Source organism: Hemitrygon akajei, chromosome 14 (genome assembly GCF_048418815.1).
Source record: "Hemitrygon akajei chromosome 14, sHemAka1.3, whole genome shotgun sequence".
Lineage (NCBI taxonomy): Eukaryota > Metazoa > Chordata > Chondrichthyes > Myliobatiformes > Dasyatidae > Hemitrygon > Hemitrygon akajei.
In genome coordinates, this window is record NC_133137.1 from 19681779 (window position 1) to 19697324 (window position 15546).

A 15546-nucleotide genomic window follows, 5' to 3' on the forward strand; every position below is an offset into this window, starting at 1 on the left:
GTGTCTGTGTATCAGAGGGAGGTGTATAACATGAAAACAGGTCACTTTGGCTCACCGTTTCCATGCTGTCTAGGTAGTCTAGCCAAGCTAGTACCATTGGCCTGCATTTGCCCCATATCCTTCCAGACCTCTTCTGTCGATGAGCCTGTCAAAATGTCTTGCACGTTTTAATTCTGCCCATCAGTACAGCTTCCTCTGTCAGCTTGTTTCATTTACTACCACACTCGGTGTAGGGAGAAGAAGTTCCTCTTGTGTCCTTTCCACTCTCAGCTTAACTGCATGTCCCATACTCTTAGACTTTCCTATACTAGGGGGAAAAGGTCAGTGGCCATCTTCCTTATCAACCCCCTCATGATTTTGTGTAACTCCATAAGCTCACCTCTCTGCCTCCTGTACTCTGGGGTGGAGGGGTTAGAGGAATGTCCCAGTCTTTCCTTAATTCAAGCCTGTCAGTCCTGTTAAAAGATCTCTGGAATCATTTCTGCACACTAATTGCATCCTTCCTATAGCTGGGCAACCAGAACTGTTGCTCCCAACAGCTCCCAAGTGTGGCCTCACCAACAACAGTTGTGCCGTGATTTCCCAGCTCCTGTGTTCTGTCCCTCTAGGCTGTGTAATGATCTTGTGTTTACAAGCTGAACACAAAATCTCCTTAAGCAAACGTTTCATGGCCACCCTGAAGAAAATGTTTTCAGGTGGGCCAATCGATAATTTTGCTCCAATTTTCTTTTCAATAATGTGTGGAAGACTGGTTTGCCTTTTAAGATGGTAGTGGATACTTCTTTTGGTTGGTATTGTACTTCGAAGTAATTTTTGGTAATGGAGCAAACGGTGAGCCAGAGCACATTTGTGGTGCAAATCTTTGCAGGGGACTCTGCTGACTATTTAAATGTCAGAGTTGCATATGTTATTTAAATGACTGACATGTTAAGATCTAAACTTGTATTTTAAGGAGCTTGTACAAGATTGGATTGAAACAAGAGTTTATTATTCATAATATATTTCAGACTTATGGTTATGAACACATTTTAACTCTGAATAATCTGGAGAAGGCTGGATTATTAAGACCTCAGACAAGCACAAGAAATAATTATCCAACAATAAGGAAAACTCTGCGGCTTTGGATGGATGATATCAATGAACAGGTTAGTTGGTTCACAGATCTTCATTGGTGATGTCATTTTAATAGGTTTGAAACCACGAACGTTGACATTTTTGTGGAAATACTTCCAGAATAAAAATAACTTCATTTTAACTTAATGTAAAAATGTTACAGATTTTTTAATTTTCACATTCTAAAATGGTTTTGGTGAGTCCTTCCAGGTCTCAAAGTCAGGTGGTTGATTCCATCCAGTTAAAAGTTGCCTAACACATCCCTGTAGATCTGGGGAACAGACACACACTTTCAACTGAGGCTTGATACCCAACAGCAGAAAATCCTTTAGGAATGCAGTCATTGCAACAATGAAAGGATGGTGTTCTTCACCAAGAACATGTCTCTCAAATCTGCCTGCTTGGCATCCCAGCTGAAGCATTTGCTGGGTTACTTGCTGTGGTGTTAGTAAAGAGATCTGTATAACCCCTCATTCATTTCAAGATGCAGAATGCATAGATTTTCAATAAAACATTTCCAGCAGTAGATCACAGATGGAAGAGGTGAATTATAACATTGCTTTCTATTTTTCACCCTCTCTCGCACTCTACACTAGATGTCATTTGCTTGTTCACCAATTAGACTTGCTAAAATGTAAATGGAGGTTGTTGGTATTTGCCTGGAGGTGACGGGTATAAAGTTGCCACGTGTTAACAGGTAGCCTAGTCACATTTAATGCTGGTCACGCTTGAGGTAGATATAGAAACAATGGCCTTAATCTAGAGCATATAGCAAGGTTTAAGAGGTGGGTATCTGGGGGGGGCGGATGTGCAAGCTTTTGACTATAATTGATGGTCTATAATTTTACTTTGATGTCTTCAGTCGTATGTCTTGGGTGTGAGGTAGTTGAAGGCCGGTTAAGGAGAATGGTTCCGGGCTAGGCGGCCAAAATGTATTGTGGTGTTAGGGCCTGGGTCCAAGACAGAGGCACTACCTGGTGCTTGGACAACTTAAACACCGGCACAGATAGTCTGGAAGTCCAAGTGTCAGGAACAGGGGCAAAAGTCGGACTGATTTTGCTCACCCTTTATTCCTTTCTCCGTGGCACCGAGGCTGTGAACTGATCTGACTGCTCAGCGTGATGTGCTAGGTTTTCTAAAATTGACTTCTTCCACCTTAGGCCACGAACTTATCAATCACCCTTCGTATTTTCAAAACTGATTTTGATTGCTTCAATAAGTAATTAAAAGATTTTAATTTTTCCCTGATTTACAGAATCCCAATGATATCTCTTACGTGTATAGTGGTTACGCTCCTCTGAGTGTTCGATTAACACAGGTGCTGGCCCGGCCGGGCTGGCGTAGCATCGAGGAAGTGTTAAAAATGCTGCCAGGACCTCATTTTGAAGAGCGACAACAATTGCCTTCTGGATTACATAAAAAACGTAAGTAAGCATTTGAGAAGGGCTTCTTCGTTGTAGAACTAGATTAACAAAATGGTGGTTAACCATCTTGTGGGAATGTTTTTGCTTTTCAGCTACACCGTACGGTACCATAGGGTTAGCATACTGCTTTACAGTGCCAGTGACCTGGGTTCAATTCCTGCTGCTGTCTGTAAGCAGTTTGTACACAGACACACACACACCCTGCCCGCCCGGGTTTCCTCCAAGTGCTCCAGTTTCCTCCACATTCTAGACCTGTGGGTTAGCAGGTTAATTGCTCAGATGGCTGTAGTTGGGCAGTGTGGGCTCATTGGGCTGGAATGGCCTGTTACCAAACTGTATCTCAAAATAAAATGGCATTAATTGTAAAGAAAAACCAGGCCATTTAGCAGTTTAATTTCTTGCACTACAATTCACTAAGTTTTTTTAAAATTAATACAACTAATTTCAAAAGGAACAGAGATCTCCTTGCACCAAAGTCATTCATTTGTTTTTGTGTAGAAAGCAGTCTTGTAGAACAGCAGAGTAATTTCTTGTGCTTCCATTTCACTTCCTGTGTCAAATATTGTTGTAGGAACCAAACACATTCATTGCAGCAGTATTCGCCGTCGTCTTAAAGTGTGGAACAAATGGAAGAAATTCACTAACGCATTTTGCCACGTGCCACTTATTCCCATTGGAAATTATGCTATGCTGCTTCAAATATGTTTCTGGATGGTGGGAAGAGATGTTGAAAATTATCTGAAATTGCAGAAGTAGACAAAAGCTGTTTTGTAAGTTTAGAATTTAAAATCGGTCTTTTTTCCCTCTCTTGCTCTGCAGGCCAGCAGGGAGAGAACAGAGTCACTCTGGTGTTCTTTCTTGGAGGTGTGACGTATGCTGAAATTGCCGCACTTAGGTTCTTGTCCCAGATGGAAGAAGGAGGGACAGAATACGTAATCGCCACCACGAAGCTGATAAATGGAACCACCTGGATTAAATCTATGATGGACAAATTGAAGGCATCTCTATTCTGAAAGGACAATGCCATGGACAATTTTAATCCAGATAAACTTGTTTGATCCTGATGGAATGGTGATTGGTCCCAGTTACATTTGGGAATGTGATTTATTTCAACCGAGAGGACAGAACTGAGTCAGTCATGCAGCAGATTTCTTATAGTCTGCATCGCTTCTTGTGAGTGCTTAAGCTAGTTTGATGTGGGATTTTGTGTTGACTGCAATATACCATAAGGAGCTGGCTCTTGGAAAATGGTATAAAAATTGCCATTAACCTACTTCTTGGTATAGGTTCATGCTGCCAGTAGAAACTTGAAGCACTCGTGATCATACGATTCACGGTATCATATTGGACATGTACATATATTCATGGTCTGTTTCTGTAACTCTTCAGCCTGGGTAACATGTTGTATTTTATCATTGTAAGGAATTTTGCATAATATCCTATATGCAGTATGTTAAATAGCTATTTGTTTTGTGTTTTGTCCTTTCTTGCATATAAATCTCAGCAATGTCACAAAACTACTTTCTTATGCTGTTGCGCCGAATACTTGGTAACTGAAGTGCTGTTTGCAAAGGTGTGGGGGAAATGCACATAGTTCCCACATATCCCCAATATGAATTTGCGACAGTGTTTTCTTGTAAAAAGCTTTAAAGTTTTCATTTTATTCTGGTTGAGATTTAACCTTGCCCCCTTTCGTGCTTCCTCCAAGCAAGAGTTCAGAAGCTTCCTATCCCCGTAGTTAAACTCCTTAAGTATTTAAAAATACATACTACAGAGGAATCTTGGGCCAGTTACATGCTGATCACAGCGCCGACCCAGATAATCCAAGTTTCCTGTGTTAGACCCATATCCCTCCAAGTCCCATTAATTTTGTCACCCAGATCACGAATATAATGTGAAAATAACCCTGCAGAGTACCACTAGTCACCGGTAGCCAATCAGAAACGGCCCCCTTTATTCCTATCCTTTGCCTTCTGCTGATCAGCCGATCTCTTATCCATGCTAGTGTCTTTCCTGTAATACCATGGGCTCTTTCAAATCCGAGTTCAAGGGCGTGTTTTAGGACATGAGAAGGTAACACTGGAACTGCAGCAAATGCACCCAGTAGTTGCAATGTGTACCGTCTACACGACCCACTGCCTGGATTACCCTGCCCTCGAGCAGCAAGCAGGACCAGAACAGTAAGCACAGTGGAACACAACCTTCCATGTTTCCTGATCTGAAAATGTCACCAATCCTCCTTCATAACTGGGTCCAAATCTGCCCAACCAGCTCTCCGGAAGTTCCTCTGGCAGAAGGCCTACAGCCATTGAAGAAGACAGCTACTCCAGGGCAAATGGTGGTGGGCAACAGCTCCTGGCCTTGCCAGCACTGTCTAGGCCCTAGGATAGTAATAAATGTTTTTTAATCGTTACTGCGGTGGAAGTTAATAAGCTCAGTTACCCACTCCCACATAGGACACATTCACATACTGTACATGCAGCATTATCAATAAAGCTCAGTAGAATTTCCTGCATGCTAGCATCCTGGTGTCCCTCAATAGTGAACGCAACCATTACTGTCTTGGGTTGCTGTTTTTGCCATGTTTTAAATTTTAATATTTGTAAATCTCCAGGCTAAGCCTGTAACTCTGATCTCTGCTCCCTGGGTATCTCACATTTCAAAACTTTGTGCCCTTCCCGAAAATGGTATCCAGTCTGGAATAATGCATTATCAATCGACCATCCTTAATTACCCAGGAGAATCCCATCTCTGGCATTTCAATTAAAATTAGCAGTCCAGCTCTTTTCATTTTAACTAACCATATTTATTAACAGTCTTGCAATGTCATGGTTGGATTTTAATATTTAATATCTTAACTTGCTCCATTACAGTAAGAAACAGTTATAAGTTAATCCAAGCTAATCGGGCCACAATCATGAAGGGTTATGTCAATTATCACCTATTCTTAAAAACATAGTGCTTAATAAGAGATGATTTACCAACAACAGAATTAAAACTGACAATCTTGCAATGTTCAAAGTAGAACTTATCAGAGATTGTACAACCCTGAGGTTCTTTTTCTGCAGGCATACTTAGCAAATCTATAGAACAGTAACTATAAACATCAGGAACAGTTAACTGTGCAAATGCTGATGTAAATACATAGCAATAAATAACGAGCATGAAATAACGACATCAGAGTCCTTAAATGAGTGTTCCAGAGCTGGATGATTGAGGGGTGGTAACTGTTCTTGAACCTGGTGTTGCGAGTCCTGAAGCACTTGTACCTTCCACCTGATGGCAGCAGCGAGAAAAGAGCATGGCCTGGGTGATGGGGGTCCCTGATGATGGATGCTGCTTTTCTACGGCAACGTTTCATGTAGATGTGCTCAATGGTAGGGAGGATTTTACCTGTGATGTACTGGGCCAAATCCGCTACCTTCTGTAGGATTTTCCGCTCAAAGGGATTAGTGTTCTCATACCAGGCTGTAATGCAGCCAGCCAGCACACTTTCCACCACACATCCATAGAAGTTTGCCAAGCTTTTCAATGACATGCTGAACCACTGCAGACTCCTGAGGAAGTAGAGGCACTGTTCCTCTATACTTATGTGATGGGTCCAGGACAGGTCCTCTGAGATAGTGACCCCCAGGAATTTAAAGTTACTGACCCTCTCCACCTCTGATCCGCCAATGAGGACTGGATTCATGGACCTTTGGTTCCTGTTTCCTGAAGTCTACAAGCAGTTTGAGAGGTGGTTGTTAATATATCATGCAGCCAAGTTTTCATTCTCCCTCCTGTATGCTAATTCATCACCACCTTTGATACTGCCCACAACAGTGGTGTCGTCAGCAAACTTGTATACGGTGTTGGGGCTGTACTTAGCCACACGGTCACAGGTGTAAAGTCAGTAGAGCAGGGGGCTAAGCACACACCCCTGTGCTGATGGAGATTGTGGAGAAGAAGTTTTTACATTTTTGCTAATCTGAACTGACAAGTGAGGAAATCCAGGATCCAATTGCACAAAACACTTCATCACTGTGGATGTAATGCCTCTGGGCAACAGTCATTTAGACAGGTTACCACGCTCTTCTTGGGCACCGGTACGATTGAAGCAGGTGGGTACCACACACTGCTGGAGCATGAGGTTGCAGGTACCTGTGAATACACCAGCCAGTTGGTTGGCACAGGTCTTCAGTACTTGGTCAGATACTCCCTCCACAACCAGATGCTTTCCCTGCATTCACTCTCTTGAGGGCAGCCCGCACATCATCTTCAGATACTGAGACCAGAGGTTCATCGGGAGACGGGGGCGCACGTGATGGTTCTTCCCTGTTCTGGTGATCAAAGCGAACATAGAAGGCATTGAGCTCATCTGAAAGTGAAGCTCCGCTGTCCCCTATCTTATAAGATTTAGCTTTGTAGGAGGTTATGGCATTCAAACCCTGCCACAGCTGCTGAGCATCCGTCACTGATTCCAGTCTAGTCCAGAATCTCCACTTTGCCCGAGAGATGTTCTGGTTTGTCAGTAATAAGAATAATAATCTTTTGTGGTATGGTTTACCTTTTCATAGATTTTCTTGGATAACTTGTACCATTTCTTCAAATAATAAACTAATATGCAAGACCATTTAAAAATTCATGCTTAGTATCTTTGCTGATACCTGTGTAAACCCCTGATTATCTTGTCCCCGCTTTAAAATTGTTGTTTAACACTACAACACTAAAGATGGCTACATTTGGGGATGTTGTTGTACCACAAAGTACGTAATTGAGACCATGAGATGATTAAGAATGCTATTCGAAAGGAAATTGGAGGCAAAGGGAGAGTGAGAGCAGGATCTGGCAGATAAAGTCAAAGAAAAGCTCAGGAGGTTCTTTAGTTACCTCAGGAGTAAAAGGGTTGCTAAGGAGAGAGAAGGGGCTCTTTTGAGATCAGTAGGGCTGCCCATGCCTTGAGCCACAGGAGATGGGTGGGATTTTTAATGAATATTTCTCCTGCGTTTGCTGAGGAGAAAATCATGTTTGCTCAAAAAGATAAGGAAGCTAGTGGAGAGGACATTCATGTTAGCGAGGAGGAGCTGTTTACAGTCTTACAGCACACTGATAAATCCTCAGGGCAACCTTGCACTTTGTGGGAGGCTAGAGAGATTGTTGAGGAGATCCTTGCAGAGATATTTACTTCACCACTCACAACTGGCGAAGTTCACAAAGACTGAGAGGTGGCTAATATTGTTCCGACAGGTACAAGGCAGGGAATTGCAGGCTGGTCAGCTGACTTCAGTAGTGGGGAATTTAGTGGAGGGAATTCTGAGGGATCTACCAGTATCTGAAAGGCGAGGTCTGATCATAAGAAGTCTGCATGGTCTTATGTATGCTTAAGTAATTTTTTGAAGAGGTAACTAAAAACAAGGATAGGGTGTTGTCTATTCGGACTTCCAGCTAGTCCTTTGACAAGTCTCACGTGATAGGCTGCGTGGAATCCAGAAGACGAGATCTTATGGAAATATTCAAAACTGACAGGCATGGATAAGGAGGGTAGTAACAGTCATTTCCTCAGGGTAGAGGAGACCAATGCTAAATTTAAGGTGAGAGGGGAAAGATTTTAAAGACCCAAGGGGCAATTTCTTCACACACAGAGTGGCGAGTATATGGAATGAGCTGCCAGAAGAAGGTTTTGAAGCAGGTAGAGCGGTTTCATTTGAGAAGCACCTGGACAGGTACAGGGAGGGATGGGGCTTGTAGGATATGGGTCAAACACAGGAAACTGGAATTATCTAGGTTGGCACTGTGGTTAGCATAGACCCATTGGCCCAAGATGCCTCTATACATGTTGTATTGCTCTATGTCCTTAGGTACTTGTATCAAAAGTTACCATAGTTACATCTTGTAATAGTTGCATTTAAACGTACAATGTACTGTAAAATATCCTTAAAAAATCCACAGGAATGATTATGAAACTAAATCTACCAATGACTGACTTCTGGAAATCAGAAAGACAACCAAAAGCTTGGACAGAGAGGGATTGTCTTGGAAGAGATAAACTTCTGGGAAGAGAATTTGGAGCTTGGGAGAAAAATTAATTTCCAGTGGTGGGGGGATTAAGGCTTGAGATGTACAGGAGGAGTGCAGAGATCTGACAGCCTAGGGAGATTTGACACAAAGATACTGTATCAATTTGGATATGGGCAACGAAGTTTTGGTTGGGTGTACACTTAGTGGGGGTAACATGGACTGCAGTCCCAAGGATCTCTGCAATAATGGAGTCTTAAAATAATTGAGTTGAGTGAAGGTTTTAACAGCATATAACCATATAACAATCACAGCACGGAAACAGGCCATTCCGGCCCTCCTAGTCCGTGCCGAACTCTTAATCTCACCTAGTCCCACCTACCCGCACTCAGCCCATAACCCTCCACTCCTTTCCTGTCCATATACCTATCCAATTTTACCTTAAATGACACAACTGAACTGGCCTCTACTACTTCTACAGGAAGCTCATTCCACACAGCTATCACTCTCTGAGTAAAGAAATACCCCCTCGTGTTTCCCTTAAACTTTTGCCCCCTAACTCTCAAATCATGTCCTCTCATTTGAATCTCCTCTACTCTCAATGGAAACAGCCTATTCACGTCAACTCTATCTATCCCTCTCAAAATTTTAAATACCTCGATCAAATCCCCCCTCAACCTTCTACGCTCCAATGAATAGAGACCTAACTTGTTCAACCTTTCTCTGTAACTTAAGTGCTGAAACCCAGGTACATCCTCGTAAATCGTCTCTGCACTCTCTCTAATTTATTGATATCTTTCCTATAATTCGGTGACCAGAACTGTACACAATATGAGTTGAGATTGTTGTTGTTGTTAATGTTGCATTGTTGGTGATGGAGTGGATAAGTAATCAGAAGGGAACAATCATAGTGGATCTAATTCAAGGAAAGAGAGGGAACTACAAGCTAGATGGCTCTCTCATAATGGCTGGAGAAAACACTGGGATCCATTATTGAGACAATTTAAGCACTGGTCTAGATAGACTGAATAGCCCGAGAGTTGGGACTGGAGGTGAGGGTCAAGCTGATTTCACTCGCTCTCCCACGATTTTCAATCCTGCTCATCTCTGTGAGTTTTGTGCCATTTTTGCCCCACTGACATGATGAACTGAGATCGAGGCCTGGGCTGCTCCAGCTTCTCCAGGGAGCAGACCTAAGGACTCAGTCTGGTTCAGAATGCTGTTGTTTACTCCTATTGTTTGGTGTGTGTGTGTGTGTGTGTGTGTGTGTGTGTGTGTGTGTGTGTGTGTGTGTGTGTGTGTGTGTGTGTGTGTGTGTGTGTGTGTGTGTGTGTGTGTGTGTGTGTGTGTGTGTGTGTGTGTGTGTTCTTTTTCCCTCTTTCTCACACTGGTTATGGTTTTTTTAACTGGGTTCTTTGGGTTTCTTACTTTGTGGCTGCCTGTAAGCAAACAAATCTCAAGGTTGTATAATTTATACATTCTTTGATAATAACTGTACTGAGAATACTTGAGAAAATGGTGACACAAGAGAGGTTGCACATGTTGGAAATTCGGAGCAACGCATTCAAAATGCTGGAGGTTCTCGGCAGGTCAGGCAGCATCTATGGTGTGAAATGAACAGTCAAAGTGTGTGGCTGAGACCCTGTGTCAGGACTGGAAAGATAAAGGGCAGATGCCAGAACTAAAGGGGCATGAGCTGCTGGGTGAGAAGTGAATCCAGGTGAGAAAGGAAGTGGGAATGGTGTGAGAAGCTGGAAGGTGACAGGTGCATCAGGCAAAGGTCTGAAGAAGATGGAATGTGATCAGAAATGACAATAGACTATAAAAGGAATGGGGCTTCATTTTATGTATTCCTTGATCCCCATTATTGTACATGCATTTATATGACAAAAGACTATAAAGAGGGAAGGAGGTGTGGGCAAGGGAGGGGGAAGGAAGAATAATGGAGCCAGAGAAATAAGGGAAACAAAGGGGACAGGAACAAAGGAGCGTTGCTACTGGAAGTTGGAGAAATCGGTACAATCAGGTTGGAGACTACCAAGATGGAATATGAGGTGTTCCTCAACCTGTGTACAGTCCCAACTTGGCAGTAGAGGAAAGCGTGAACATGGACAGATATATCAATGAGGAAATGAGAAATGGAATTAAACGGGGAGTTCCTGGCTCTTATGTTGCTCTGGCAAACAATTTCCCAATCTGCGTCAGGTCTCACCGGGTACAAGAAATGATGCCGATAAGTAAGTGGTGGCAGGATATCGAGGAAAAAAATATATATTATGATTGACTAATTTAGTTTAAGGTTCAAACCAGCAGGGTAGGTAATGGAGTTTGGATTTTCAACGTCATTCAATTAAGTGTCTTGAAAGCTACTGCTGCACTGGTCTTTAGTGAGAGAGGAAAGGAGACTTGCTAGACTGGTGTAGATTACTGATGAGTCCTCGCGTGGGGAATACTATCTGTGGTTACGTTCTCCAGGATGCCAGATTGTATAACATAGCTGGAGGTGTATAACGTAGCTGGAGGTGTATAACATAGCTGGAGTATATAACGTAGCTGGAGGTGTATAACGTAGCTGGAGGTGTATAACGTAGCTGGAGGTATATAACGTAAATGGAGGTGTATAACATAGCTGGAGGTGTATAACGTAGCTGGAGGTGTATAACATAGCTGGAGGTATATAACGTAAATGGACGTGTATAACGTAGCTGGAGGTGTATAACATAGCTGGAGGTGTATAACGTAGCTGGAGGTGTATAACGTAGCTGGAGGTGTATAACATAGCTGGAGGTATATAACGTAAATGGACGTGTATAACGTAGCTGGAGGTGTATAACATAGCTGGAGGTAAATAACGTAGGTGGAGGTGTATAACATAGCTGGAGGTATATAACGTAAATGGACGTGTATAACGTAGCTGGAGGTGTATAACGTAGCTGGAGGTGTATAACATAGCTGGAGGTATATAACGTAAATGGACGTGTATAACGTAGCTGGAGGTGTATAACATAGCTGGAGGTAAATAACGTAGGTGGAGGTGTATAACGTAGCTGGAGGTGTATAACATAGCTGGAGGTGTATAACATAGCTGGAGGTAAATAACGTAGGTGGAGGTGTATAACATAGCTGGAGGTTAATAACGTAGGTGGAGGTGTATAACATAGCTGGAGGTGTATAACGTAGCTGGAGGTGTATAACATAGCTGGAGGTGTATAACATAGCTGGAGGTAAATAACGTAGGTGGAGGTGTATAACATAGCTGGAGGTTAATAACGTAGGTGGAGGTGTATAACATAGCTGGAGGTGTATAACATAGCTGGAGGTGTATAACATAGCTGGAGGTAAATAACGTAGGTGGAGGTGTATAACATAGCTGGAGGTTAATAACGTAGGTGGAGGTGTATAAAGTAGCTGAAGGTGTATAACGTAGGTGAAGGTGTATAACGTAGGTGAAGGTGTATAACGTAGCTGGAGGTAAATAACGTAAATGGACGTGTACATATGTATAGAAGGATACCACATGGGGGTGTATAATGTCGATTCACTGAATTGATTTCAAAACTGAGCAGATTATCATTTGAAATGTGACTCATTAAAACAAATATATTTAAGATTACGTTTGGGAAGTGATCTCTGTGAAGTGAATTTCTGAAAGCAGTTGACTACAGTCGAAAAGCCATTCCCCCGGCTGGTTACGGCAGAACTGGGCGTTGATCTTTATAGCCGGACTTAAAGAAATCTATTGACTCAGCGTTTTGAATCTTTTGGAGTGTTCAACCCCTGAAGGTCGTGGGTACGGTAGCTGTTCGTATTCGAAATCGCTGAGGGAATGGTGCCATTATGGGGGTTGAGCTAGAATTTGGAATTAAATCCGGGATTGGCATTATAGTAAACAGTGGAGGAAGATGGAGATGCTGGAAATCCCATAATGATTTCTTACCTTCTTAAAATCTTTTTTGTACCCCGCAATCATGGCTGGGATTATATGGGAAGATCAGTTAAACAGTAGAAATCAACACGTAGGAATGAATCCTCACTTCAGTGTACAGGAAATTGCCAGTGTTAAATAAGTACATGTTCGGCACAGCATTGTGGGCCGAAGGGCCTGTATTGCGCTGCAAGTTTTCTGCGTTGGACCCATACATAAGAACATAAGAACATAAGAGATAGGAGCAGGAGTAGGCCAATCGGCCCCTCAAGCCTGCTCCGCCATTCAACAAGATCATGGCTGATCCAATCTTAACTCTAGTTTTCACCGAATCCCACAAGGCAACAGTGCCAACCAACAGGGCACCATGCCGCCCATTTTATTTTATTATTCATCCCGCCCAAACCCATGTGATCACCCGGGGAAAAAAAACCGATTTGACAATTGAGGAGAAAAAATCTGGAAAATTCCTCTCCGACCCATCCAGGCTATCGAAAACTGGTCCAGGAGATCACATGGCTGATCTAAACCTAGCCTCATGTCCACTTACCTGCTCGCTCACCGTATCCCCTAATGCCATTTTTATCCAGGAAAATGTCTATCTCCGTTTTGAATTTATTGAGTGTAGTAGCTTCCACAGCTCTCTGGGGCAGTAAATTCCACAGCCCCACTACCCTCTGAGTGAAGAAATTTCTCCGTATCTCAGTCCTGGAACGGCATCCCCTTATTTTAAGATTATGCCCCCTAGTTCTAGTTTCACCCATCATTGGGAACATTCTCCCCGCATCCACCCGATCAAGCCCCTTCACAATCTTATATGTTTCAATAAGATCGCCTCTCATTCTTCGGAACTCCAATGAGTAGAGTCCCAATCTACTCAACCTCTCATCATACATCAACCCACCCATCCCCGGAATTAACCTAGTGAACCTTCTCTGCACTGCCTCGAGAGCCAGTATGTCCTTTCTTAAATATGGACACCAGAACTGCACGCAGTACTCCAGGTGTGGTCTCACCAATACTCGGTACAACTGCAGTAAGACCTCCCTGTTCTTATACTCCAACCCCCTAGCAATAAAAGCCAGCATTCCATTGGCCTTCTTGACCACCTGCTGCACTTGCATACTAACTTTTTGTGTTTCCTGCACCAGGACCCCCAGATCCCTTTGCACAGAAGCACTTTCCAGTTTCTCAACATTTAGATAATAACTTGCTCTATTATTTTTCCTGCCAAAATGCAAGACCTCACACTTGTCAGTATTATATTTCATCTGCCAAATATCTGCCCAATCACTCAGCCTATCTATGTCCCCCTGCAGGGTTTCAATGTCCTCCGCACTCATTACACTCCCTCCCATCTTTGTGTCATCAGCAAACTTCGATACGTTGCACTTAGTCCCTTTCTCCAAATTATTAATATAGATTGTAAAGAGTTGGGGTCCCAACACTGACCCCTGCGGAACACCACTAGTCACCAACTGCCAGTCTGAGAATAAACCATCTATCCCAACTCTCTGTTTTCTGTTAGAAAGCCAATCCTCCACCCATGCCAGAATATTATCCCCAATCCCATGATTTTTTACTTTAAGTAATAATCTTTGGTGTGGCACCTTGTCAAATGCCTTTTGGAAGTCCAAATACACCACATCCACTGGTTCCCCTTTATCTACCCTATATGTTATGTCCTCAAAGAACTCCAACAAATTTGTCAAACTTGACTTCCCTTTTGTAAAGCCATGCTGACTTTGTCCTATTAAGCTATGTTTATCCAAATGCCCTGTTACTGTTTCCTTAATTATCGATTCCAACATTTTGCCAACCACAGATGTTAGGCTAACTGGCCTATAATTCCCAGCCTTCTGTCTATTGCCCTTTTTAAATAAAGGAGTTACATTAGCATTTTTCCAATCTGCCGGGACCATTGCCGAGTCCAGCGAGTTTTGAAAAATTATGCATCCACAATCCCGACAGCCACTTCCCTTAAGACCCTAGGATGCAAGCCATCCGGTCCAGGAGATATATCCACCTTCAGTCCCATTAATTTATCAAGTACCATTTCCTTGGTGATTTGAATCGTAGTTAGCTTCTCTCCCCCTAGAGCCCCCTGTTTATCCAGTGTTGGGATATTTTGAGTGTCCTCTACTGTAAAAACTGATACAAAATATTTGTTCAGCATTTCCGCCATCTCCATGTCCCCTACCATTAATTTCCCAGTCTCATCTTCTAGGGGACCAACATTTACTTTAGCCACCCTTTTTCTTTTTATGTAACTATAAAAACTCTTACTATCTGCTTTTATGTTTTTCGTCAATTTACTTTCATAATCTATCTTCCCCTTCTTAATCAATCGTTTTGTTATTTGCTGCTGATCTTTAAAAGCTTCTCGATCTTCAATCTTCCCACTAGATTTAGCTACCTTATATAACTTTCTTTTTAGTCGTATACTTTGCTTTATTTCTTTACTTAGCCACGGATAACTATTTTTTTCTTTTACACCCTTTTTTCTTCAGTGGAATATATTTTTCTTGATAGTTGTAAAATAACTCCTTAAATATACACCACTGATCAAGTACCGATCTACCCTTTAATCTATTTTCCCAATCCATCTTAAGCAATTCCGCTCTCATACCATCATAGTCTCCTTTATTTAAACTCAGTACGCTTGTTTGGGATCCAACCCTCTCATCCTCTAATTGAATATGGAATTCGACCATGTTATGGTCACTCATTCCAAGGGGATCCTTTACTAGGACATTTTTTATTAGTCCTGTCTCATTACACAGGACCAGATCTAAGACTGCTTGCCCCCTTGTCGGCTCAGTAACGTATTGTTCAAGGAACCCATCCCGAATACACTCAATAAACTCTTCTTCAAGGCTGCCGTGTCCGACTTGATTAGTCCAGTCAATATGAAAGTTAAAATCCCCCATAATTATAGCTGTTCCCTTATTACAAGCCCCAACTATTTCCTGATTTATGCTCCAACCAACTGAGTTACAGCTGTTTGGAGGCCTATAGACTACTCCCACCACTGCTTTTTTCCCTTTACTATTTCTTATTTCTACCCAAATTGTTTCGTTATCCTGATCC

General features: G+C 42.5%; 1 protein-coding gene across 2 annotated transcripts in view; it reads left to right on the forward strand.

Moving 5' to 3' along the window:
- vps33a (VPS33A core subunit of CORVET and HOPS complexes) overlaps positions 1-5709 on the forward strand; it is a 33124-nt gene extending 27415 nt beyond the window's left edge. For both annotated transcript variants that reach the window (XM_073065563.1, XM_073065564.1), the window contains 3 exons: positions 1008-1145; positions 2369-2537; positions 3357-5709. In XM_073065563.1, the coding sequence (XP_072921664.1) occupies positions 1008-1145; positions 2369-2537; positions 3357-3550 (501 nt within the window). In that variant the 3' untranslated portion in view covers positions 3551-5709. The remainder of the gene's footprint in view (positions 1-1007; positions 1146-2368; positions 2538-3356) is intronic.
- Positions 5710-15546: the final 9837 nt, after the last annotated feature.